Source organism: Gopherus flavomarginatus, chromosome 2 (assembly GCF_025201925.1).
Source record: "Gopherus flavomarginatus isolate rGopFla2 chromosome 2, rGopFla2.mat.asm, whole genome shotgun sequence".
Taxonomy (NCBI): Eukaryota; Metazoa; Chordata; order Testudines; family Testudinidae; genus Gopherus; species Gopherus flavomarginatus.
Window position 1 is genome coordinate 151,269,830 of NC_066618.1, and position 26,259 is coordinate 151,296,088.

The window sequence follows — 26,259 nt, forward strand, 5'->3', positions numbered from 1 at the left end:
AAGGATCACACACTTTTGTCCCACCACTTGTGCAACACAGGGGGGAAACTGAGGCACATCCAGTATTCATACAAAACATTAAGAAAATTGCCCAGGAAAGAAACAAAGAACGGTTGGGCAGGACTGAGGCTGGGCAGTCTCCTGGGTGGGACTCGGCGGGGGCAGGGTTCTGGGCTCTGAGCCCCCCAAAATGGACTTTGCTGAATGTTCCTGCTTTCAATGCTAACAAGCTCTGATCTCCTGGTGACTAATAACCCATCTGTGTCGCACACTGGCTGGGAGTCACTGTGAGTTTGGGGGGCAGGGCCTTTCCCCAGCACTGGCCTATGAGATATGTGGGGGGGCATGGCTGTGGTGGAGACCAGAGGGTGCCCCAGGCAGGGCTGGAAGGGCCCAAGGAACAGGGCCGCTGTCACTCCCCCACCTGCAGAGCAAGGCAGGAAATGTGGCTCACAAAACCTCACAGATCAGAGTTAAGGGCGGGGCCAGGGCTGGGGTGAAGGGAAGTGACAGTGATGGGGGAGGCAGCCCCGTTATAAGCCAGGGCAGGGAACATCGCAGGCAGTGTGCTGCCAGCGCTGACATGGCCCCTCTCCTCCTGCTCCTCTGGCTGGGCTCAGGTAAGCGGCCGCCGGCAGGTGTCACCCACAGGGGCACCTCCCCGGCACAGTCCTTGGGGGAGGTCGCATGGGAGAGACTCAGGGCAGAACCAGACCCTCCCCCAAGCCAGCACCGCAGAGTATGGCAACTGCCTTGGCAGTGCCCCTGAGAGCATATGAGCCTCACCCCAATACAGGGGGGTTTCCAGCACATCCAGGGTCCACCCACCCTAGGGGAGCCTCCTGCCATGTGAAGGCACAGCTGATCCCAGCTGCAGCCAATCCCGGCACAGCGCCCTGGCCAGGTGACCGGGTTACCATATTTCCCAATGGGAAAATGGGATACTGCCTGGGACTAGCGGAAGCCTCCCATCCCTCCCTGTGCGGGGCTGGCATCTCTGCTCACCCTCAGACACACACACACATTCCTCCATGCCCACTTTTTTGACAAACATCGGCGTTTGTCCTCTTTGCTCTTGTTTGATCAAGTTGGCAAGAGCAAACAGCCAAATGCCCACTTTTGCCAAAAAAAAAGTTGGGATGACCGACACAGGGCTTAAAAACGGGACTGTCCTGGCCAAAATGGGACGTATGGTCACCCTAGGTGACCCCAATCCCAGCTGCAGCCAATCCTGGTGCAGCACCCTGGCTGGGGAGCCAGTGTCTCAGGGAGCACCCAAGGGTGATCTGTCTATTCCAGATCCTTGGTTTCTTGACCAGTTTTTCCGGAGCTGGCAAAGTCATGCCCACCACCGGCTCCAAACTGAGTTGACCCAAGCCCAGTGGGGTTAGGGCTTAGGAGAACTGGGTTCAGTTCTGCTCTATATCCCAGACCCTCCTGGACTAATCACTGAATCACCCTGGGCTTCAAATTCCTCAGTTTCTCAGTTGGGGTCTGGGCAGCGCCCGGCATGACAGGACCCTGATCTTGGTCAGGGTCTGGGCAGCACCTGGCACAGTGGGGCCCTGATCTCAGTGCTGCTGTAGCACATAATAAATAAGTCCCACCAGCTACTGTACTCCCAGCCCAGTCTGGTTTTGCTCCTTGCAGCCCTCTGCGCCCAGGAGCTGGTCCCCAAGCAATGCCTGCTGGGCCCTGAGTTTTGGTGCAGAGATCCAGGCACAGCAGCTCAGTGTGGACAGCAGCAGGTCTGCAAGCTCCTCGAGCAGCATGTGCCCCAGGTGAGTCGGGGGGCTCCCGCCCCTTGTTCTGATCCCATCCCAGCTCCAAAGGGGGCTGGGTGGTGTGGGGGGCTCTGGGATGGGAGGCTGAGGGGTCTGTGGGGGGCAAGGGGCTCAGGGCTGGGAGGCTCAGGGGGTCCGTGGGGGGGCTGGGAGGCTGAGGGGTCTGCGGGGGCAGGGGTCTCGGGGCTGGGAGGCTGAGGGGTCTGTGGGGGAAAGGGGGCCAGGGTGATATGGGGCACTCTGAGTGGTGACCCCTGGTTTGTGTCTGGCACAGCAGGGCTGGCACGTCCGGGAGCAGGCTCTTTCCATCAGGTGCACCATCTGTACCAACATCCTGAAGAAGCTGAAGTCTATGGTCGGTGACGACCCCGACGAGGTGAGGGCCCTGGTGCCATCTGGGGCAGCCCTGTGTCGGGGGGGGATCACCCCTGTGTTACACCAGGGCCCCTGGCTCCAGCCCTTGTGGGGAGCGGGTGGGCAGCAGGTGGGCTCTGAGACCAGGCTGTGGGGAGCGGGGTCTGCTCCATTGCCATCTGCCCCTGGTGCCAGGGGGCATGGGTAGCACCCAGTGCCCTGGTACAACCAGGAAGGAGAGGAGGGTCTAGATCCCACTGCCCCCCCTCCACCTGCTGCCCACATGGCCCCCTGGGGTCAGGGTTCCCCCAATCCCAGACACAGCCCCAGTGTCTCTCCCCTGGCGGGGGTGGGGAGGGGCCAGGCCCTCCTCCTCCCCTTCTCCTGGCCCAGCATCCCGTAGAGATGACACATCCTGCAAGGACAGTGGCTGGGGCAGTCACAGCAGTGGTGTCAGGGCAGGGCCCAGCGAGCGGGTGACATCCTGCGCTGTGTCCTAACCCCGGACCGGTGTCGTGCAGGACTCCATCGTCGAGGCCGAGGACAAGCTCTGCGGAGTTGTGGGCAGGAGTCTGCGGCGCCTCTGCCGCTATGTGATGAAGAAGTACAAACCCAAGATCACGGAGGCGCTGCAGGACGGGCAGGACCCCAAGGAGATCTGTATCAGCCTGCGGATGTGCCGGGAGTCCCCACCCACCCAAGGTTTTCCCACTTGTTCCCTCTGCCAAGGAGCCAGGGGGCATCAGCCGGCTGCTGCCAGCCCAGGGCGTTGCTGTCCTTGCTGGGCACAATGCCAGGGAAACCTAAGCCAGTCGCCCTGGCCAGTGGGGTATGGCCTAGTGCCTGGGGCATGGGCTCACACACCCTGTGCAGGACAGAGGGGAGACCCCCCACTCAGCTAAGGGAGACCTAGGGTGCCTGTGGCAGGGGGGAATGAGTGGCGATCAAACCGGGGTCCTTCCCAGGGAGGGTGGGGGACAAGCAGGTACTGGAATCAGTGCCACTGGCAGCTTGCGAGCTGGCTGCACCCCTGTACTTCAGAGCAGCCCTGGGGTGGCTGTAAATGACAGCCATTGCCCGAGGGCCATGCCCTGGCCTCGAATGCCCACTCAGCCCCCGGCCAGGCCCTACATGTCAGCAGCATAGAGCTCACTATGCTGGTCCTGCTCCCACCTGCTGCCAGAGGGGCCCCCTCTCCCCATGGGTTTAGGAGAGGAGCGCAGGGCCTCTGGGGGCAGGCACAATGCCTCAGAGAGGAGAGGGTGAGATCCTTGTTTTCCGTGTGCCAGGCGGCCTGGTGCCCCCCAGCGATGCCTGTGACCTCTGCTTGACCTTCACCAGCCTAGCCCAGCCCGACCTCCAGCACGTGAGGCCTGGCTGGGACCTTGGAGACGTCCTGAACGGCACATGCAAGCAGCACTTCGGGGGTTCCCCCAGGGTCAGTAGAATGGCTCAGATCTGCGTGGGGTACCCCAGCCCAGCCCCCCATTGGCTCTAGGAGAAGGGAGGGTCCCCAACCATCTCCATGGGGCGTCGGACAGTGCCCCAGAGGACTCATCCGCACCAAGCAGGGCCGTGGGGGCAGGGGCTGAAGTATGTATTAGAAAAGCACCAGCCTGGCTCAGCTGCGGTGTCTAGTGGTTAGAGCTGGGGAGGATTTAGATGCCAGAAACCCTGAGTTCTTCTCCCAGCCATGGGAGGGCAGTGGAGCCTACGGATCAGAGCTGGGGGGCTTGGAGCCAGGACTCCGGGAGGGCAGTGGGGGTTAGTGGGTTAGAAGAACAGGTGGGGGCTGGGAGCCAGGACTCCTGGGTTCTAGCCCCAGCTCTGGGAGCAGAGTGGGATCTAGTGGTTAGAGCAGAGGGGCTAGGAGGGAGCCAGGACTCCTGGGTTCTTTCCCCCAGGCAGAGCTGGGGGTCAGTGAGGTCACTCTCTAGCATGGGGCAGTTGACACCTTGGTGCCACGGGGGCCATGACCCAGGCTCTAAATCTTCCCGCAGTGCAATGACTTTGTTTCGATCTACCAAGCCAGGCTGCTGCAGGTTCTGAGGGTGCCCCAGGACCCACTCACCACCTGTCTGGTAAGAGATTGAAGGGGGCGATAGGCCAGCGAGAAGAGCCGGGGGGCTAGTTACAAACCACCCCCAGGGAATCAGCATTTGCTGGCGGGCAAAGATCTCAGGCTGCAGAGATGGGGCAGGTGGCATTAGCCACCACCCCTCCCACTCTCCCCACACCTGGCTGTGGCCTGACGGTGACAGATTGCCAGCGAGCCCCTCAGAGGGCGTGAGTCCCTGCTCACCCCCTCGGAACAGGCACTGCCCATGGCTCTGCCCCAGACACAGGCCGCTGGGAGGGTGGCACAGCACAAAGGGCCCCTTATTTGCCCAGGGACCAGAACTGCCAGAGCTAAGGGAGCAGTTCTGGGACCTTGCTCGCAGCAGCTGATAAACCTCGGCCGTGGCCCAGTCGCCAGGGGGAAGCTGAGTGCCCGGGGTCCCTGCAGCTCCTTGCACAGGCTGCGGGGCCACCCCAGGGAGGGGTCAGGATCAGGCCCATGGCATAGAGGGCATTGCTATGGCAAACTGACCCAGCTCCTGGGAGAGCTATTACCCTGTCCTCCCCGCTGGGGTCCCCAGGCCTCCCCCAGCCATCCTCCCCTCTGGAATGACTGCCCCTCCTCCCACCCATACAATGGGATCCTTGCCCCCCTCACCTCCATCCACACTACTAGGGTCCCTGCCTCCCCCAGGCACTAGGATCCCTGCCCCCCTGCAGAGATCCCCCCTCCCGCTGCAGGGGGCCCTTGGCATCTCCCCCGCAGCCCCATGCTGGCAATGCCCTTGGAGACGCCGTGTCCCTTCTCCCCAGGACGCAGAGGCCTGCCAGTTGCCAGAGGAATCCACCCAAGGAGAGACCAGCTCTGGCACCGACACCTGAGCATGGCCATGAGGTGAGCACCACAGACGGGGGGGCTTTGCTCATGATGGTGTCCATGGGGGAGGGCAGCGCCGTGCCAGGCCAGACACATGCCAGTGCCTCTGGCCATCAGATCCCTCTGAGCCCAGCCCAGCCCCATGGCCCCCCACTGCACCTTCCCCAGGGGGCACCTCTGCTGGCACCTCACTGACCCCTCTCCTCCTCTCCAGGCCCGAGCCTGTGCACCGGCCACAGCAGGCAGCTCCCCCCGCCGGCTCAGGGCGTGCCTCCCAGAGGGAACCGTCAGCCCCCACTGCTCCCCCCAGCTCCAACAGCGCCTCCTGGTGTGTGACAGCTGGGATGGCAGCATTATCGCCTCTGACTTCTGCTTCTCCTCCCCACTTTGGGCAATAAAGGATCAATATCGACCTGATGTCTCTGTGATCTCAACCCACGATGCCAGAGTCCTTGACTGCTGACCCTCCCAACCTCCTTCTGCCACCTCTCCCATCACTAGGTACAGCCACCTCTGGGGTGGGGTGCGGCAGCTGTTTATAACAGGGCGTTATGTGCCATCTGCACAGCCACAGGGGGTGGGGGATTTGGCTTCCATTTCCACCTCCTGGCTGCAGAGCTGACATCAGCTGGCCCTCCCAGACCAGACACACCTGCCAGCTCCCAGTCCCTGTTCTCATGCTGCCCGGCTCTGGGGCCTCGCTCCCAGGGATATCATTCAGCTCGGCTCAGCCAGATACAGCCTGGATCCTCCATGCCGCTTGTCACGGAGTGTGGGGGAGTCAGGGCCCTGCACCCCTCTTCCTGAGATTCACCGTGACTCTCAGCCAGCCAGTGAAACAGAAGGTTTATTAGACAACAGGAACACAGTCCCGAGTGGAGTGCGTAGGTACAACCAGAACCCCTCAATCAAGTCCTTCTGGGGAGTTTAGGGAGCTTAGACCCCAGCACGGAGCCCAAGACTGAAAACAAAAAAAAACACCTCCTTCAGCAGCTCTCTCCCCTCCCCTCTGCTCCTCCTCTCCTTTGTTCAGTCTCCTGGGCAGAAGGTGTCACTTCTCCCAACCCCTCTCCTGGCTCAGGTTACAGCTCAGGGATCTTCCTTCAAGGGAAGTCCCTCATCCCCAATGTAACTCCCCTGCAACATTCCCAGGTCAAATCCGCCCTGCTTCCTGCTCCGTCACACTGCTCTCTTTGCCAGGGCCTGATCCTGCAGGGGTGCCCCAAGGCAGAGAAATACCCCCTCCCCGGCAGTGGCATCTCATTAGCAGCAGTGGGTGGAGGGAGGCAGACCTGGGAGGCCAGGGCTGTGTGCTGAGGCTCTGCTATTTGTCGCTCAGTCTGCTCAGTCCCCATCTTGGGTTTCCCCTCCCTGATCCAGGCCCCCTTCAAGCCAGATCCTCTTCCCACAGCTCCACGGGGTGAGGTGAAGGGGGAAGGGTGGGAGGGAGCTCTGTGCAGGTGCCCCATAGGTCCAGCAGGAGAAGGGACCAGCCAGTGGGGAGCACAGCCTGCTGTCTCCAGGCCCCCCGGCCAGTGGCCCCCCAACCTGCATGGGGACCCGAGTGAGGCGCTCCATCATGAGGGCCCCCAGGAAAGCCCAGCGCCGTCGCCACCGGGTCAGGCCAAGAATGGAGCAGGGCAGGCTGGCCAGAGCAAAGACCACATGCCAGGAATGGACAAGGCAACCGGCTGGGCAGGAAACAGCCCCAGCACTGAGACACCCAGTGAGTGGGCAAGCAGTGCCTGCCCCCTCCCCACCTGGTCAGAACAGGGGCCAGCAGTGATGGAGCGAGAGGGGCCAGCAGTGACAGAGCGAGAATAGAGAGGGCCCCAGTTAGCAGGAAAAACCACCAGGAGTCCTTGTGGCACCTTAAAGACTAACACATTTATTTAGGCATAAGCTTTTGTGGGCCATGCCCCACGAGGACTATAACAAGGACTCCAGGTTGTTTTTGCTGATACAGACTAACACAGCTACCACTCTGAAACCCGTTTTTTGGGTTTTATAAAGTTTATTATTTCAGCTGCCCAGCTCTTGGTGGATGCCCTTTAGATTATTCCAATCTCGTCGGCTACATCCAATGCATCATAGTCTGGAGCAAGATGGACATAAACCTTCTTCTCACCATCGGGTCAGATCAATGTGTTGACCTTGGCCACATCAATATCATACAACCGCATCTGCTCTAACCCCTCAGACAGAGACCAACACCTACAAGATCTTCACCAAGCATTCTCAAAACTACAATACCCGCACGAGGAAATAAGGAAACAGATCAACAGAGCCAGACGTGTACCCAGAAGCCTCCTACTGCAAGACAAACCCAAGAAAGAAACCAACAGGACTCCACTGGCCATCACATACAGTCCCCAGCTAAAACCTCTCCAACGCATCATCAGGGATCTACAACCCATCCTGGACAATGATCTCACACTTTCACAGGCCTTGGGTGGCAGGCCAGTCCTCGCCCACAGACAACCTGCCAACCTGAAACATATTCTCACTAGTAACTGCACACCGCACCATAGTAACTCTAACTCAGGAACCAATCCATGCAACAAACCTCGATGCCAACTCTGCCCACATATCTATGCCAGCAACACCATCACAGGACCTAACCAGATCAGCCACACCATCACCGGCTCATTCACCTGCATGTCCACCAATGTAATATACGCCATCATATGCCAGCAATGCCCCTCTGCTATGTACATTGGCCAAACTGGACAGTCCCTACGGAAAAGGATAAATGGACACAAATCAGATATTAGGAATGGCAATATACAAAAACCTGTAGGAGAACACTTCAACCTCCCTGGCCACACTATAGCAGACCTTAAGGTGGCCATCCTGCAGCAAAAAAACTTCAGGACCAGACTTCAAAGAGAAACTGCTGAGCTTCAGTTCATCTGCAAATTTGACACCATCAGCTCAGGACTAAACAAAGACTGTGAATGGCTAACCAACTACAAAACCAATTTCTCCTCCCTTGGTTTTCACTCCTCAACTGCTGGAACAGGGCCTCATCCTCCCTGATTGAACTAACCTCATTATCTCTAGCTTGCTTCTTGCTTGCATATATATACCTGCCCCTGGAAATTTGCACTACATGCATGTGACGAAGTGGGTATTCACCCACGAAAGCTCATGCTCCAAAACATCTGTTAGTCTATAAGGTGCCACAGGATTCTTTGCTGCTTATACAGTTTCTTGACAGCCTGCTTGATCTCATGGTTGTTGGCCTTGACATCTACAATGAAGACCAGGGTGTTCTTATCCTCTATCTTCTTCATGGCTGACTCTGTGGTCAGAGGGATCCAGTTAGCAGGCTGGTTCCCCTGCTGTAGCTAGCATGACAAAGTGGGATTGTTCTATAGTATTTATAATTGAGTCTGATGCATGCCTCAGTTTCCCTCTTTGCAGTGGGTGCAACAGGGTTAAAAAGCTGTGCTTGGGGCCAAGCAAGAGCCATGGGGGGGGGTGTCAGGACCGGTCTGGGGCAGGGTGAACGGTGCGTTAAGGCCCGGCTAGGGTGACCAGGTGTCCTGATTATATAGGGACAGTCCCGATTTTTGGGTCTTTTTCTTATATAGGCTCCTATTACCCCCGACCCCATCCCAATTTTTCACATCTGCTGTCTGGTCACCCTAGGCCTGACTGACAACAACCCATAGCAGGCCAAGCAATGGGGCGGTGAGACAGAGCCTGGCATGCGCCCATGGCCGCGTGGCTGGGGGGCACTGGCTTGGCCAGCAGGCCCGTATCTCAGCCTTCACGTCTCGATGCTGAGCTCAGCCCGGCCTGCGCCCAGCTGACTAATAAACCTTGTTCTGCTGGGACAGGCTGCCTGGGGTCTCTGCACACCCGGCTGGCTCGGTAGAGCTCTGGGTGCGACGCAGGAGGCCTGGGATGCCATGGCCCACCCTGAAGGAAGAGGGGGACCCCTGGGAGGTTGGCAAGCTGAAGGGGTCCCCGGGGCTGTTTAAAAGCTGGGGTGTAGCACAGGGTCACGGACTCAGAGGCCAGTGCTCCATCAGCTCCCTACAGTCCCAGGGAGGAGCCCCCGTCAGTGTGAAGGTCGCACTCTCTCTCTAGAGTTAGGCCCTTTGTTACCACTGCCTCCTGGAACCACACTTATGAGCTTCCAGCCCCCTAGGGAATCCACTCCTCTGGGCCACCACCCCCAGGGGAGCAATCACCAGTACATCTGGACACAGCACAGGCAGTTCTCAGGGGCCTTGAGCCTAGAAAGTCTCAGCACAGCTCATGCTGGGTCTGTCCCAGCCTGGGTGGGCTCACGCTGCTCTCTGTCCCCAGTCCAGAAGCCCCCACCCAGCAGCTTCCACTATATCACCTCCAAGCCCTCCCTCCCACTTCCTTTGTCTTCTATCCTGGGCAAACGGATCACTTTGTGTCTCTCTTCCACCTGCCCACTGGCTCCTGCCTTGGGGCCATCAGGTGCTAAGTTAAAGTGCCCAGCCTGTCTGGATCCAGGCGGAGTCACACCTGGCCCTCTGCATCCACAAACACCTCGTCAACATGCAGCACAGCAGGAAACAGGCACACACCGCACTCAAAGCACTAAGAATTCCCCACTTCCTCTCACGCAGCTTCTGGGCCGCTGTGACAGATAGCGCCCCCGTCTGATTACCAGGTGGGGGTCTGTGCATGGGGTGGGCGGAATGGGGGCGGTGGGTGGACAGTGTGCCTGGGGCTGGCTAGGCAGCGTGCGCCCGCCCGAGGCTCAAGCCGGGCCGCTTACTCGATGTTAGGGGTGGCGCTGGGGGCCTTGCGGTGGCCCTAGCCTCCCCGATCGCACAGGTCAAACCTGGCACTGCCCCTCCCTGCTCCGGGGCTGCTGGTGGCGGCTCTAGAGGGCGGGGCTGGTTCCTACAACCCTGACCCCCCCGGCGGGAAGGGAAGCACCTGGCCGTGGCAAGGGAGCCAGGAATACCTTCACCCACGTGGTGCAACCTGGCCAAGAGGGGAGAAGCGCCTGATCTGGCCTCCAATCACAGCCCTGCTTGCTCTTCGCGGGGGCCAATCAGCGACCAGGGCACGGGACCGCACATTTAAACCCCCTTCCCGGGAAAACCGCCCGCTGCCTTGGATGGCAAAAATACAATACGGGAGGCGGGATGGTCCCTGAGCACCAATAAGAGACCGGAGAGGTGTGACAGACAGGTGAGTGCACCAATCAAGCAGCAGAGAAAGGTTGCGTGTATCTCTTTGGAACAGCTGGTGGCCCGGGGGCTGGGAGAAGGTTGGGGCGGGCGGAGGGGTTCCCTGCCCCCCACCAGCTGGGACCTGGGTTTGGCTCCGCTCTCCGGCCGTGGCTGAAGGTCTCCCTTGCCAGGGCTTCTGCAGAGGATCCAAGGGATGCAGGAGGTGGGGGGCTGGATGATCTGGGCGGGGGGGTGCAGGGCCTGGGGGCTGGAATGTGTGGCTGGGGTGCGGAAGGGGGCGGGTGAGGTTGCGAGGGGTGCTGGAGTTGTGCTGAGGGGTGGGGGTCTGGCACCAAGGAGGAGGCCTGACCCTGCTGGATGGACCAGGCTGTCACTTTCTGCTCCCTCTGCTAACCAAGGACTTTCTACCCCGTGTTCCAGACACCTAATAAACCCGACTGCTTCTGCCACGCTGGCTGAGCGGGACGGCAGTCTAGGGAAGGTGGGGTGCAGTGCTCCCTTTGGGGGTACAGGTCTCCCTCAGGTTCCAACCCAGGGGACTCGATTTGCTGCAGGGAGCTTGTGCTGTGACCCAGGGGTGCTGACGGCTCCGGGGGTCGGTTCCAGGAAGCAGTGAAGCCAAGAGGCTGCCCCTAGTGGAAGAGTGTGACCCTGAGGTGGAGGGGCAAGAGGACCCACCAACGGGTAAGTGGGGAAAGGCCCCAGGATGCCAATTCCACAGGGAACCTAGAGACCAACTTGCTGCCACAGTTCAAGAAGGGAGGGGATATGGATGTCTCTTGTCAGCTGGTGTGGGGAGTGTCTACCTCACTGCCTTTGAGAAGGCCTGTGATTTGAACCAGACTGACCCTGCAGATCAGCTCTGCTGTCTCACTGCAGGGCCACCCAGATGGGGGGGCAAGTGGGGCAATTTGCCCCAGGCCCCACAGGGGCCCCATGAGAGTTTTTCGGGGCCCCTGGAGCAGGGTCCTTCACTCGCTCCGGTGGCCCCAGAAAACTCTTGTGGGGCCAGGGCCCCCGGAACTTCTTCCACTCCAGGCCTTCAGCGGCAGGGGGGTCCTTCTGCTCTGGGGAGGAAGGACCCCCCCCACCCCTGCCACCGAATTACCACCGAAGCGGGACCCGCCGCCGAAGTGCCGGGTCTTTGGCGGTAATTCAGTGGGGGGAGGGGCCCTGCCACGGGTCTTTGGGGCACTTCAGCAGCAGATCGCAGAGTGGAAGGACCCCCTGCTGCCAAATTACCACCGAAGCGGGGGCACCCCACTGCCGAAGACCCCAGGCCCCCTGAATCCTCTGGGTGGCCCTGTCTCACAGTCATGGTCTGCCCTAGAGGCATGCAGCCGGATGGACGGAGTGGAGACTGGGGACTCTGAACTGCAGAAACCCCATGCTGCTGAAGTCAGACCTGACCCCTGAGGCATACAGAAAAAGGGTTCAGGATCTGCAAAAGACCCCAGGGATGACCTACATGGAGTTCGCCACTTTTCTGGGAGAATCTCTCCGCAAATGGGCTGATGATGCAGGGGTGGCTATGCCAGAGGACATGTATAACCTGGCGGGGTTGGAGCAGCTGTATGAGATTAGTCCTCCCCACCTGAGAGTGTGGTTAAAGGACCGGAAGCCTGAAGACCTGCGGACTTCAGGCTGGCTGGCCAATGAGTTCATAGAGAGTAGGTCTGGGTATGAAGAGAGACCTGAAGGGGATTAGTCCAGGTCAGGGGGCTCAGGTAAACCCAAACCGGGGGTGACGGCAATGCAAGGAGACCTCCTCCAAGGCACCTCTGAGATCTGAGGTGTAATTACTGTGGGCAGAAAGGGCATAAGTGGGCACGGTGCTCAAAGCTCAGGGACAAGATGACCAAGCTGACCCCTCCCAGGGGTAACTGGGTGGGAGCTCAGCCAGAGGAGACACCTGGTCCCCAGGCAGGTGTGGCTGGCAGCGTCCCAGTGGCTCAAGAGGGAGGAGGCTGTGCTTCCATCTGGGGCACTCAGTCTGCAGGGCAGGCGCAGGGCTGATCCAGACCAATCACTACATTGTCCCCATTAAGGTGGATGGCAAGAGGGTACTGAGCCACAGGCGTGGAGGTGACGCTGGCACTGCCTGCAGTGGTGGACCTGGATCAGTTAGTGCCCAATAAATAGCTAACCCTGAGGGGGGTGGTTGGACCCTGGTTACGGTGCCTGTAGCAAGGATCTGCCTGAGATGGGGGGCCAAGGAGGGCCCCAAAGAGGTTGAGGTGCATGATCAGCTACCTGTGGATGTGTTGATGGGGAATGATCTGGAGGACTGGCTGGGCAGGGCCCAGAGCACCCTGTTCCATACCGGGAGCTAGACCCAGAGAGGGCCACCCTGTGTATTTCCCTGTGTATTAGCATAGATCAAAGTGATTGTTAAGAGTATGAGAGTGTATCTGGGGTTTAAACTCCATCAAAACTAATGGGATGTTACTTTCATTGTTTCCATTTGTCTGTGTATCCTCTTCTAAGTTAATAGCAAACATTTACACTGCGTACATCCCTGTACCTACATGACAGGTGGCCATTGACAGGTGGTGTGACCACCGAGCTCAAAGACTCGGAATGGCTCTCCTTCAGCCCACATGGAGAATTCTGCATGAAGAGTTTCCCTGGGTGCTGCATGTGTGACGAGGTGAGGGGGTGTTTGGTGCAGAGCACCAGGTGTGACCTCACCTAGCAGCCTGAACAACTGGTGACTCAGGCCCACCCCAGTTTGGAAGTCAGCTGGGTCCTGGCCAGTGGGAGGAGAGAGGACCCTGGGCTGTGGGGGAACAAAGGAGGGAAGAGAGAGGGCCCAGGTGATCTATTTGTCCAGGAACGAAGACAAAGGGCAGAGGAGGGGCTGTTGGAGGTGGGGATATAGGGTGGTTGGCTGGGAGAAGGGGGTTGCTAGACTGGGGACAAAGGGCAGCAGGAAGCCATGAGGGCAGGGACAGACCCAGCTGGACAGGGCTGAGACTGGCCAGGTTGGAGGCCCCTGAGAACTGCCCGTGCTGTGTCCTGTCTGGACGTACAATGAACCCATCTGTGTTACACTGACAGAGAGTCACTGCAGGCTAGAGATCGGGGGGGGGGGGGCATTGCTCCGCTGGGTGTGCTGGCCCCAGGGGCCCAGCGTGAGTGAATTCCCTGAGGGGCCCACGGCAGAACCAGGTGTGCTGATGGCTCAGAGAGTTGTGGGCCCAGGAAGCTGTGGAGCCTGGGGAGGGCTGTCAGACTGATGGGGGTTCCTCCCAGGGGCCTTACGCAGCCAAGAGAGCACAGGGCCTGGGAGTCCGTGGTGGGTAGTGACCCTAGAATGGATTCAAGGAAGGATCCTGCATCTGTGGATTATTTGGACTCTTACAGGGAAGTGCACCGGATGCAAATCAGAAATCCTCAGAGACAATCTGGGTACCCTGAAAAGACTTTTGGGAAACTAGCAGTTTATTACATCACTGCCACCATGTGGGATTACAAACTGTGACTTACCTGTCTGTGTACTTTATCTGCTTTAACCTCTCAGTAACTCTCATTACTTTTCTTAACTAGTAAACCTTTAGCTAGTGTCCTATAGAATTGGCTACCAGCATTGTCTTGAGTGTAAGGTCTAGAGAACCAGTTGCTGTGATGATGTGATTTTTGGGGTAAGTGACCATTTTATCACTCAGTCCAGTTTCTGTGGCAAGATAGACTGGAGAGTCTAAGGGGACTGTCTGGGACTCCGTGATCAGACTCGTATAGTGATCCAGGAGTCCACATTTGTTACTGACTTGGTGAAATCTATAGAACATGCCACCAGCTTGCGGGGGGCTCTGTTTTCTGGGAGTTGCACTCATGGTCAGGAGCCACTCTAGACAGTGCCACAGATGACCCAGCAGGGGATGCAGGCACCTCTGAGCAGGGGAAGGGAGCTCCCGGGGACAGGGCTTCACCAGGCTGAGCTCCAGATTTTGTGGTGGGGAAACTGAGGCACAACCCGCAAGATGTCACAGGCCCCACCCCAGAAGCTGAATTTCAGGCTGAGCTTCAGCCAGATCCCTCCTTGAAGTTGGACACAGCGGTGCAAACGCCATCAGCAGGGCTGCAGGGGAAGATTTCTGTGGGGGGAGGGATTCCTGTCCTGGGAGTGGGGTCCCAGGGGAAAGTTGAACCTGGGGGAGAATCAGGAAGCAGCTGGTGGTCCCCTCCGAGGTACTACCCCAGGCTGCCGGACCTGGTCTGAGATGTCCCTTTCTCAGCACACCAGGGGATCCAGTGCACCCAGCAGAGGCTGCTGCTGACCTATGGACTCTCAGTCTCGTGCCGCCCTGGAGGTCCTGTGACTCCTGCCAAAGGATGGGGATAAGGGTAAAGCCACCCTGAGACCCCATCACAGGAACCTTTTCCAAAGGCAGCTGTGGACATAGCGGGGTCCCTCAGCAAGGCGACCTGGCCAGGGGAGACGTACATTTGGGGGGGGAAGTTTGCTGCCCAGAGGTGGTGGCTCTGGTGTCCATCAAGGCAGGTCAGGGTTCCTCAGTGAGGTCCTTGCAGAGCAGGGGTCCAATTTCATGTCAGCCCCAATCTGGCACCCCGGGCCTTGGTTTATCCCCCGGTCCAACAGGCTGGTGGGGTGATTTAATGGGACCCTGAAGATGGTGCTGAGGATTTTTATGGATCTGCACCTGCAGGATAGGGACAAGTATTTACCCCACCTGCTGTTTGCATACCACAATACGCCCTAGGAATCCATGCGGTACTCCCTTTTCGAACTGCTGTATGGGCAGAGTGTGAGGGCCCTGGGACTTGGTGAGGGATAAATGGGAGGAGAGGGCCTCTCCACTGGGGAACTGGTGGTGCAGTATATGCTGTGCTTTCTGGGAAGAGCTCATGGGTCTGGCTGCGGGAACCTAGCCAGGGCCCCAGGGAAACAGAAGGTCTGGTATGACTGCACGGTGCGTGCCTGCCTCCGTGGCACCGGGAACCAGGGAGGGTTCTCGTCCCAGGGTGACGTTATTGATATAAACTGGGACCATATAGAACTTTGTTTGCAACCAAGGTCCTGTAGTGGCAACAAATCTTATGTAAAGGGGGTCATATAAGGTGTCTAAGACCAGGTTATGAGTTGCTGGTTATGATTATGCTGTCTGGATGCATGTATCATTTTGTAGTTGAAGTTATGAGTATTGGCTCTATACCGTCTGTATTTCAAACTTGTGCTGTGCTTCTGGGTGACACCCCAGACAAGTTGGTGTTAGCTCTGCTTTGCCTGCTTGATGGCCCATTAAGGACCATCAGCTACACAACTGACCCACTGAGAGAAGGCAGATACGCCTTGTAACTCAGGCCATGTCTACATCTAAAATTTTGCAGCGCTGGTTGTTACAGCTGTATTAGTACAGCTGTATAGGGCCAGCGCTGCAGAGTGGCCACACTTACAGCAACCAGCGCTGCAAGTGGTGTTAGATGTGGCCACACTGCAGCGCTGTTGGGCGGCTTCAAGGGGTTTTGGGGAAGGCGAGAGCAAACCGGGGAAGGAGACCAGCTTCGCCGCGGTTTGCTCTCGCGTTCCGCGAACCACCCTGCAAACCGCAGGGAAGGAGACCTGCTTGTTCGGGGAACGCGAGAGCAAACCGCGGCGAAGCTGGTCTCCTTCCCCGGTTTGCTCTCGCGTTCCGCGAACCACCCTGCAAACCGCAGGGAAGGAGACCTGCTTGTTCGGGGAACGCGAGAGCAAACCGCGGCGAAGCTGGTCTCCTTCCCCGGTTTGCTCTCGCGTTCCGCGAACCACCCTGCAAACCGCAGGGAAGGAGACCTGCTTGCTCGGGGGTTCGGCGAACGCGAGAGCAAACCGGGGAAGGAGACCAGCTTCGCCGCGGTTTGCTCTCGCGTTCCCCGAACAAGCAGGTCTCCTTCCCTGCGGTTTGCAGGGTGGTTCGCGGAACGCGAGAGCAAACCGCGGCGAAGCTGGTCTCCTTCCCCGGTTTGCTCTCGCGTTCGCCGAACCCCCGAGCAAGCAGGTCTCCTTCCCTGCGGTTTGCAGGGTGGTTCGCGGAACGCGAGAGCAAACCGCGGCGAAGCTGGTCTCCTTCCCCGGTTTGCTCTCGCCTTCCCGGAACCACCCAGCAAACCGCAGGGAAGGAGACCTGCTTGCTCGGGGTTCGGGGAACGCGAGAGCAAGCCGGGGAAGGAGACCAGCTTGATTACCAGAGGCTTCCTCAGGTATGCTGGGATACCTGCTTATTCCACGGAGGTCAAGAAAAGCGCTGGTAAGTGACTATACTTGATTACCAGCGCTGGATCACCAGCGCTGGATCCTCTACACCCGAGACAAAACGGGAGTACGGCCAGCGCTGCAAACAGGGAGTTGCAGCGCTGGTGGTGCCCTGCAGATGTGTACACCTCCTAAGTTGCAGCGCTGTAACTCCCTCACCAGCGCTGCAACTTTCTGATGTAGACAAGCCCTCAGCAAAGTATGCAGGGACTTGCCCATGTGACTCCAGACTCCATTTTGCTGTAATTTTACACAGTAAGAAAAAAGAAGTGTTCTTACACCTGGAAAAGTCTATAAGAGGCAAATGCCTCATCTCCATCTTGTCTTCAATTCTGCTTCTTACCTCTGGAGGGACTTTGGGCTTGGCTACATTCAAAACTCCAAAACGCTGCCGTGGCAGTGTTTTGAAGTGCGAGTGTGGTTGCGGCGCCAGCACTGGGAGAGAGCTCTCCCTGCGCTGCAGGTACTCCACCTCCCCGTGAGGATTAGCTTACAGCACTGGGGCACTGTTTACATTGGCGCTTTGCAACGCTGTAACTTGCTGCGCTCAGGGGGGTGTTTTTTTCACACCCCTGAGTGAGAAAGTTGCAGCGCTGTAAAGCGCCAGTGTAGCCAAGGCCTTAGCTACAAGCTGAAGCTCTGCACAAAGAACTGATGACCCATCCCAGCAGCGGATGTTCTCCAGAGACTTGATTTAAACCTGCAGTTTACTCCATCACTGCTACAAGCCTGAACTAAGAACTTTGCCATTACTGTATGTAACTGATTCCATTTAACTAATTCTAGCTCCCATCTCTATCTTTTTCCTTTTATGAATAAACCTTTAGATTTTAGATTCTAATGGATTGGCAACAGCGTGATTTGTGGGTATGATCTGATGTGTATATTGACCTGGGTCTGGGGCTTGGTCCTTTGGGATCGAGAGAACCTTTTGTTTTATTGGGGTGTTGGTTTTCATAACCATTCATCCCCAGGACGGGTGGCACTGGTGGTGATACTGGGAGACTGGAGTGTCTAAGGAAATTGCTTGCGTGACTTGTGGTTAGCCAGTGGGGAGAAACCAAAGTCCTCTTTGGCTGGCTGGTTTGGTTTGGCTTAGAGGTGGAAAAACCCGAGCCTAGGGCTGTGACTGCCCTGTTTGAGCAATTGGTCCTGAATTGGCACTCTCAGTTGGGTCCCGCCAGAACCGCATCATCACACCCAGTGCGGAGGAATAAGCTCCAGGCCACCTGGGATGGGCCCTTCAAGGTCATCAAGCAGCTGAATGAGGTGAACTACATGGTGGAGCTGTCTAGCCATGTTCACATGATGAAGCCATACTTGGACAGTGAGAGGCTGGTGCTGGCTGTGTGTGGGCAGTGGGAGGAGCAGGAGGAGGGTCCTTGGTGGGTCTCTTCCCTGATACAGGGGCCAACCTCCCACTGAAATCAATCCCCCTCTCTGACCAGCTAACCCCTGCCCAGCAGGCAGAGATCAGAGAGGTGCCGCATTCCTACCGGCAGCTGTTCTCCAACCGGCCTGGGCTCACTAACCTGGCTTCCACTGGGAGGGGACAGGAGCCAACCCTCCCATCAGGTGTTCCCGGTTCAGAGTCACAAAGCCCAGGCCCTAGAGAGAGAGGTCAGAGACATGCTGGCTTTAGGGGTGATCCAGCCATCCACCAGCCCCTGGGCCTCACCTGGGGGGCTGGTCCCCAGGAAAAACAGGTCGATCCCGTTCTGTGTGGACTATCGGACACTCAATGCCATCAACATGTCTGGTGCATGCCCCATGCCTAGGCATGACGAGCTCCTAGACAAGTTGTGGAGGGCTTGTTACTTCACCATCATGGACCTCACCCAAGGCTACTGGCGAGTGCCTTGGACCCAGAGGCCAGTGTGAAATCTGCCCTGTGGGGTTCTGAGAGTTCCTGGCCCTGCCTTTTGCCCTCAAGGGGGCACCTGCCACCTTCCAGCGCCTGGGGGATCAGTTACTGAGGGGGAGGGAGAACTTTGCCCTGGCGTACATTGATGCTAGCTATATCCTTAGCCAGCCTGGGAGGAACGTGTGCATTCAGTCCTTAGGAGGCAGGACTTGAATGCAAAATGGGGATGGCCAAGGTGTCGCACCTGGGCCACGAGGTGGGGAGCAGTCGTGTTTGGCCAGAGCCGGCCAAGGTGGAGGCGATCAGAGATTGGCCCGCTCCCCAAACCAAGATACAGCCCCAGGCCTTTAGCAGGATGGCGGGGCACTGCCAGAGGCTTGCACCCCACTTTAGCTTCCTAGTAGCTCCTGTCACTGAACTACAAGAAGCGTGAGCCAGGTGGGGTGGTCTGGAGCGAGCAGTGCCAGAGGGAAATCTGGCTCTAAGCCAGGGCCCATGCTGGTAAACCCAGATTTGGACAAATCCTTCCTAGTGTTCAGAGATGTGCTCGCTGAGCTTTACTGCAAGGTGTGGGTGCCGTGCTCCCTTTGGGGGTGCCAGACTCCCTCAGTTGTCCGATGCAGGTGGACTCACTGCAGGGAGCTCATAGTGTGACCCAGGTGTGCTGAAGGCTCCGGAGGTCGGTCCCAGGAGGCGGGGAAGCCGAGTGACCAGCCCTAGTGGAAGTCTGTGACCTTGAGGGGGGCTGACACACTGAAGGCTCCTCCCAGGGACTGTTCCAGAGCTGTCCCTCACACTGGACCCGTGGCTCTGGGATGGGACCACTCAGCCCAGGGACCCTGCAACCAGCAGCTAAGGTCTGCACAGTCCCCACTTGGTAGCTGTTTCCCTAGCCTCTCAGGCTTGTCTGGGTACAGCCTGCCCTCGGGGCCAGCTCCCTGCTCTCCCTAGCCGCAGAGAGAGGCACCGCCGACCTCCTCCCTGCAGCTCCCTTCTGCCCTCAGCTACCTGGCGTTATACCAGCCCTGCCGTTCCCATCCGGGGAGCTTCACCATTCTTTCTGCCTGCACCCCCTCTGGGGGCCCTCAGCCACCTTAACCCCTTCAGGGCAGGTGGGGGATGAACACCTAGTCGATCCCCCACCATCGCAGGGGCCCCTCGTCTCTCCTGCTGTCCGCCTGTGCCCACCCCCCACAAACACACACTTTGGTCTCCTGAGACTGAAACGTTTTGGGCTGGAACAGGTGGCTGGGCTCAGCGCTGGGGCCAGGGCAGCGGCTCTGGCGTGTGCTGCCTGGGGGCTCGACGTGGCTGAGCCACGGGCCCTGCCAGCCATCAAGCCTATGCACCTGCAAATCCCTGAGTAGTCCCCCAGCCGCTGGGGCAGGTTCAGCCAGGCTGGCCCCTGCTCCCTGGGGTGGGGGCAGGGAGCTGCCCCCAGGGAGGGCAGGTGGCATTTCCAACAAGGGAGTGACTTTTGGGGGATCCCAGGAGCCCTGTCCTGTGGGGCTGCTGTGGCAGGGGCCCCGGCCAGTGCAGCCCATACTGTGGGCTCCAGTGACCTGGTGGGGGCCCCTATGGGATGGGAGTGTCTGTCTCCACAGCCTCCCCTAGTGGACTGGGCTTTGTGGCCATCCCTGAGACCATGCGCTGTGTGCGGGGGGGCTCCTTCGTCTTGATTTCCCCACCAAGCTCAGTGTTGCAGCCAGGCCATAGGGAGCAGCTCCTGCTCCTCAGTGGGCATCTGCCCAGCCCTTTGCCCTGGTGGCACTGCTCCAAAGCCTCTGTCCCAAAGCCCTTACCTCTCCCACATCGTTCCACCCAGCTTCCGCTCGCCCTCTTTGGTCTGGGGTGCCCCCATAACTCCGTCCCCCCCAAGAGCTGAATTCCTCCCCCCGGAGCTCCCTACTCAGCCCTCAGGTGTAACACCCAGGGCAATAGCAGGCTCATTAGCCTCTTTGCATGGTGCAGCAAGCAGAGGGGGATGGCGAGCTGCCTGGGTGAGTGAGGGTGATATGCCTGGCCTACAGCAGAAAAGCTCTTACCCCCATGCTGGGTCATCCCAGGGCAGGGGCCAGGCCGGGCACCAGCACCCCAGCATGGACCAGGGCCCCAAAGGGCATGTGCACCAGAGGATGCCAAGTTTGCAGTCCAAGCCCTCTGCCTTCCCAGGGCTGTCAAGTCAGCCCCCCGACTGGTGGAAATGCCCGTCGCCAGACAGAGCCCAGAGACCCCAGGACACTGGCTCCCCACAGTCATGGGCAGGGCTAGTGAAGTCCAAGGAAGGAGGTTCCCTTGGATTTGCCCATGAGCTCCCAGCCCCACAGTGCTTTGCAAGCGGCACAGGCAGTGAGATGGGAACCCAGAGCTGGTGGCACACACAAGTGGTTGGTCTTATCTCTCCCCACAAGGCTCTGTGGCCAGCCACTGGCATCTTCTGCGGGAAGCAGAGCTCTGCCCAGAGGAAATGCGGTGCAGTGAGGGCCGGGTTCCCAGAAACGAAGCGCAGAAGTGAGAAACTGTGCTGGACTGGCCAGCGCAGCCCTACTGGTGATACCCTGGCACCCCAATATTCACCATGGTGAATGTTTTGTACAAGGTATGCCTTGTGAGTAGGGCCCTACCAAATTCACAGCCACGAAAAACACGTCACGGACCATGAAATCTGGCCTCCGCCCGTGAAATCCATCCTTCTGTGTGCTTTTACCCTGTACGGTACAGATTTCACAGGGGAGACCAGTGTTTCTCAAACTGGGGGTCCTGACCCAAAAGAGTGTTGCAGGGGGGTCATGAAGTTATTGTAGGGGGATTGTGATATTGCCACCCTTATTTCTGCACTGCCTTCAGAGCTGGGCAGCTGGAGCACAACCCCCCCAACAATAATCTTGCAATCCCCCCCAACTCCTTTTTGGGTCAGGATCCCACAATTACAACACTGGGACATTTGAGAGTTAAATAGCTGAAATCATGAAATATATTATTTTTAAAATCCTATGACCGTGAAATTGATCAAAATGGACGGTGAATTTGGTAGGGCCCTAGTTGTGAGGTGGTATTCTAAGTCTTGATCTGCTAGACATTAATATCTCATTGGACTGTATGTGCTACCGGCATATGTGAAGTTTGGCTATGTAGGTGTTACTGAAACGTGTTGTGAGGATGAAAACACCCACAAGCAGCCTTTCAGCTACAACAGTAAAAAGGCCAAACAATGTTAATGGCTTACTGAGGAAATGCACAAGCACTAGGATTACCCGAGGAACTGCGTGCAACAGAAACCTCTCTGAGATAGCACTGCACAATGGGAACTGACTGACCCAGGTCACAGCAAAAGAGCTTTCCAGCAAGTGAGCGGGGGCTGCGGGGATCTAAAAGCAAGGAAGTGACAACATGGCAGGACCTCACTCTCCCGACAACACCACACCTGGAAACATCTGACGAATAAAGACTGAACAGGGGGGAAGTGATGGTCCCACGTTAAGGGATTTTTAGCCTGTGTATTAAAGCCTAGGAAAGCCAAGCTGTAAAGCCAAGGCAACCTGTGCCTTAAGAATCTGCCAGCCTGTTTATCACTCAGGGTGAGAATTTGCTAATTCATATCCTAGCTATCTAGTGTGTCAAGTTCAGTTTGTGGTTTGGTTTATTTGCTAGGTAACCTGCTTTGATCTGTTTGCAATCACTTGCAATCACTTACAATCTATCTTTCTGTAATTAATACACTTCTTTTAAGTTTTAATCCAAACCAGTGTGCAGTTGACTAAGGTGCCTGGGGAAAATCTCAGCTTGGTTACCACAAGTGTGCATGGTTCTCTTCACACTGAGGGAGAGGCGGACCAGCTATTAAACCCATATACCAGCCAGATTTGAGCAGGGCAGGATGGTACTGCTCTGGGGACCTAGGCTGAAATGCTGGTGGTTGGAAAGCCTGCAAGTAACTGCAGCTGGGTGTGTCCCAACCTGTGTGAATGCTGGTGACAGTGCAAGCTTGGAGGGCTTTGCAGCTTGTCACAGCAGCACAGTGTGAGTGGGAGCCCAGGCTGGTGGATCAGAGGGCTCAATTCCAGGTGGCATCCCAGGGGGAACCCATCACAGCCCCCCCACCTCATCTCTCACCCACAGCTCCAGTCAGTTTCTGGACTTGACTGATCTGTTGCTCCGCCACATGGCTACACAGAATAGTATTTATAAGGGCTAGAAACTCTCATGCTTCAAGGCAAGAGCTACCATTAACTGCTGGGGTCAGGAAGGAAAACTGCCCATAGCTTCCGAGGCCAGAAGGGACCAATGTAACCATCTAGTCTGACCTTCTGTATATCAGCCCAGCCCCCATGGGAGTGCCTGGCCTAGGCTGCTGAATCCCTGCTCCACTGGTCGAAAGCAGGCAGGCAGATGCTGCAATGGACCCTGGGGAGGAGACCCCAGGCACTGGGGGAAGGGCCTGGAGATCCAGCGGCCCACCCAGCACTAACCTCCATGCGAGGGCAGCTCTGTGTCCCACCTGTGCCAGGCAGCCCCCAACACCTGGGCAGGAGGGTCCTGTCTGGACAGGGCAGGGGGTGGCGAATACCTGGGGACCCCTTTAGATTCCTCATGCAGGCCACAGGGTGGCCCTTTGACTATGCACCCAGAGCCCCCATGAGTCTTGGGGGGCAATGGATAGGCCCTGCACAGGCACCCCAGCCATGCCCCTGATCCACCCTCTCTGGGCCCCGGGGGGCAGAGATCAGCCGCATTGCAGGGTGCCCCAGCCACGCCCCAGTCCCTGCCGAGTGCTGGCGGCTGGGAGCAGGGCAGATGTAGAGCCCTGTACAGTGACGGGCGGGGAAGGGGGAGGCAGCATGGGGCGGGGGATCCTCTGGGAACCTCCCTCCCTGCCATGATCCAGGGCTCCTAACACCCCTGCAGCAGGACCCTTGAGGCCAATACACCCCCCGGCCCCAGAGATCCTGCCCCATGTACCCCGTCCTCCCGGCCAGCAGCAGGACAGGGGGCAGGTCGAAGGGAAGACACAGGAGGCCGTGAGGGGTAGAGACCCCACCCAGCAGAGGAGCTCTGAGCTGCTTCAGCCTGGGCTGCTTGTGAACACTGAGGTTTCCTGGGGGGGCAGGAAGTGTTTGGCGCTCATGTCAGTTGCTATTCCTGGCCCTCCTGGAGAAACCAAACCTGCCCCACCTCCTGCACCACGGAGGGGGCTCCCCACGGCACCTCGTATTGGCTCCTGGGGCCCAGGAACGGGGCGTGGCCGCCCCCCTCAGGGGATATAGGGCCAGGGAGCAAAGGGGCGACGCGATGCGCCTACCTGGGGGGCAAGATGATCGCGGTGCTGCTGCTCCTCTCCCTGCTTGTGGAGGCAACTGGTAGGAGCCCGAGGGTGGGAGGGCTTGGAGGGAAAACAATGCTTAAGGTATAGGAGATGAACCCAGATGTCCAGGGAAGGAGTCCCGAGACCCCCAGCCTGAGATGGGGCAGAGTGGTGAGGACAGGCCATTAGCCCCGAGCACCCAGGCTGGATCCCCACCACACCCTCTCATTCTCTAGCTCCTGTCAGCACCCCCTCTGCTGTTATCATCGCAGTCTCCATCACCCCCCTCCTGCCACTCTCCTCTGTTGTCCCTCCCCTCCTGGCTCCTCATCCCCCCCATTCACTCCAGCCTCCCCCTGCGGTTCCCCCCCATTGTGTCTCTCTTCCCTATTTCCAGCTCCCCTAGTGTAAAGAGTTGGGGGCTGCAGGTCGGCAGTGAGGGGCACCAACAGACCTGTGAGAGGAGGCCAGGGCTGGGGTAGCAGGGGACTGCAGTTCAGGACTGAGGGGAACCAGCAGAGCTGGGGGGGAACTTAGGGCTTGGCTGGCAGGGGCTGTGGGTCAGGAGTGAGGGGCACCGGCAGAGCTGGGGGGGGGAGTCCAGGGCTGGGCTAGCAGGGGGCTGTGGGTCAGGGCATTAGCAGAGCTGGGGGGCCCCTTCATTCTGCCAGTTCTCTCCCCTTCCAGCCCTGGCCCTGCCGGGGGATCCCCCCGAGTGCCTGCAGGGCCCTGAGTTTTGGTGCCGGGACATGGCCACAGCAGAGCAGTGCAGCCGACGGCAGTTTTGCCTGAAGTACGACTGGGATGAGCTGCCCGAGGTGAGCAAGCTGGTGCCTCCATGGGGCTGGGCGTGGGGACTTTGGTGCCTCCCAGCTGATTCAGGTTGGAGGTGGGACCGGTGGGCACCTGGAGACTTATTCCCATCCCTTTGAGACCCCAGTGCAGGCTCCTTCCCTTGGGGGGGGCCCACAGTACACCCCTGGGGAGCCCTGATTCCCCCCCCCCCGCCAGCTCCAGAGCCCAAACCCCCACTGGCCCAGGATCCAGGAAGGCAGCCCCTGTGGACAGGTTGACAGGATGTGTTGGGAGGCACTGACCTGGCTGCTGTGTCCCGGCACAGGGCACTGACGAACGGCACCCCCTGGTGAAGTGCTGGGTGTGCAAAAAAGTCGTCAGCAAGCTGAAGAAAATGGTGTCCAACACGCACAACACAGTAAGGACCCCTTGCCGGGCAGTGAGTGTGCAAGGAAGATAGAGTGTGCGTGCCAAGAAGGGGGGCCAAGAGTGAGTGCGCTAGGGTGGGCATGTGCATGGGAGCCTGTGAGAGTGGCAGGGCACATGCCAGGCGGCATGGGGGGGAGGGTGAACACATGCGAGGGAGAGTGCAAGGGTGGGTGGGCATGTCTGAGGGAGTGTGCCAGGGTGGGTGGGAGTGTGCGAGGGTGGGTATGTCTGAGAGATTGTGTGATGGCAGGTGGACGTGTGCAAGGGTGGGTGGGTATGTCTGAGGGAGTGTGCAAGGATAAGTGGAAGTGTGCGAGGGTGGTGGGTATATCTGCAGGAGTGTGCAAGGGTGAGTGGAAGTGTGCGAGGGTGAGTTGGTATGTCTGAAGGAGTGTGTGAGGGTGGGTGAGCATGTGCAAGGGCAGGTGGGAATGTGTGAGGGTGGGTGGGTATGTCTGAGGGAGTGTGTGATGGCAGGTGGAAGCATATGAGGGCAGGTGGAAGTGTGTGAGGGTGGCTGGGTATGTGTGAAGGAGTGTGCCAGGGTGAGTGGGAGTGTGTGAGGGTGGGTGGGTATGTCTGAGGGAGTGCGCCAGGGTGGGTGGGAGCATGCAAAGGTGGGTGGGTATGTCTGAGGGAGTGTGCAAGGGTGGGTGAGTATATATTCAGGAGTGCGAGGGTGGGTGGAAGCATGCAAGGGTGGGTGGGTATGTCTGAGGGAGTGTGTGATGGCAGGTGGAAGTGTACGAGGGTGGGTGGGTATGTCTGAGGGAGTGTGCCAGGGTGGGTGGGAGCATGCAAGGGTGGGTGGGTATGTCTGAGGGAGTGTGCAAGGGTGGGTGGGTATGTCTGAGGGAGTGTGCCAGGGTGGGTGGGAGCATGCAAGGGTGGGTGGGTATGTCTGAGGGAGTGTGCAAGGGTGGGCGGAAGTGTGCAAGGATGGGTGGATATATCTGCAGGAGTGTGCAAGGGTGGGTGGGTATGTCTGAGGGAGTGTGCCAGGGTGGGTGGGAGCATGCAAGGGTGGGTGGGTATGTCTGAGGGAGTGTGCAAGGGTGAGCGGAAGTGTGCAAGGATGGGTGGATATATCTGCAGGAGTGTGCGAGGGTGGGTGAGAATGTGCAAGGGCAGGTGGGAACATGCGAGGGTGGGTGCACCGTGCCCCAGCCGGTGCCTTCCCAACTCTCCCTGGCCATCCCCCAGAGCAGCGTGGCAATGGCCATCAAGAAGATCTGCTCCACCTTCCCCTTCAACTGGGCAGGCAAGTGCCACCGGGTGGTGGACCGGTACGTGCAGCCCATCGAGGACGGGCTGGCCCAGGACCTGGAGCCCCGCGACATCTGCGCCTCCATTC

General features: G+C 58.5%; 1 protein-coding gene and 1 long non-coding RNA gene across 3 annotated transcripts; both read left to right on the forward strand.

Moving 5' to 3' along the window:
• Positions 1-528: 528 nt before the first annotated feature.
• Positions 529-5,485, forward strand: LOC127043588 (prosaposin-like). The gene is made up of 8 exons (XM_050937556.1): positions 529-620; positions 1,651-1,781; positions 2,059-2,160; positions 2,660-2,840; positions 3,428-3,576; positions 4,171-4,219; positions 5,010-5,091; positions 5,288-5,485. The coding sequence occupies exons 1-8, from the start codon at positions 584-586 to the stop codon at positions 5,469-5,471; spliced, it is 915 nt and encodes a 304-aa protein (XP_050793513.1). The 5' UTR covers positions 529-583; the 3' UTR covers positions 5,472-5,485.
• A 5,140-nt stretch (positions 5,486-10,625) lies between these two features.
• On the forward strand, positions 10,626-26,259 carry LOC127043636 (uncharacterized). 2 transcript variants are annotated; one of them, XR_007772289.1, is made up of 5 exons: positions 10,626-10,946; positions 12,798-12,912; positions 24,369-24,499; positions 24,802-24,894; positions 26,111-26,259. It is a non-coding gene; the product is annotated as an uncharacterized LOC127043636 (long non-coding RNA). The 2 variants fall into 2 exon arrangements; XR_007772290.1 differs by lacking the exons at positions 24,369-24,499; positions 24,802-24,894; positions 26,111-26,259 and adding an exon at positions 13,629-14,348.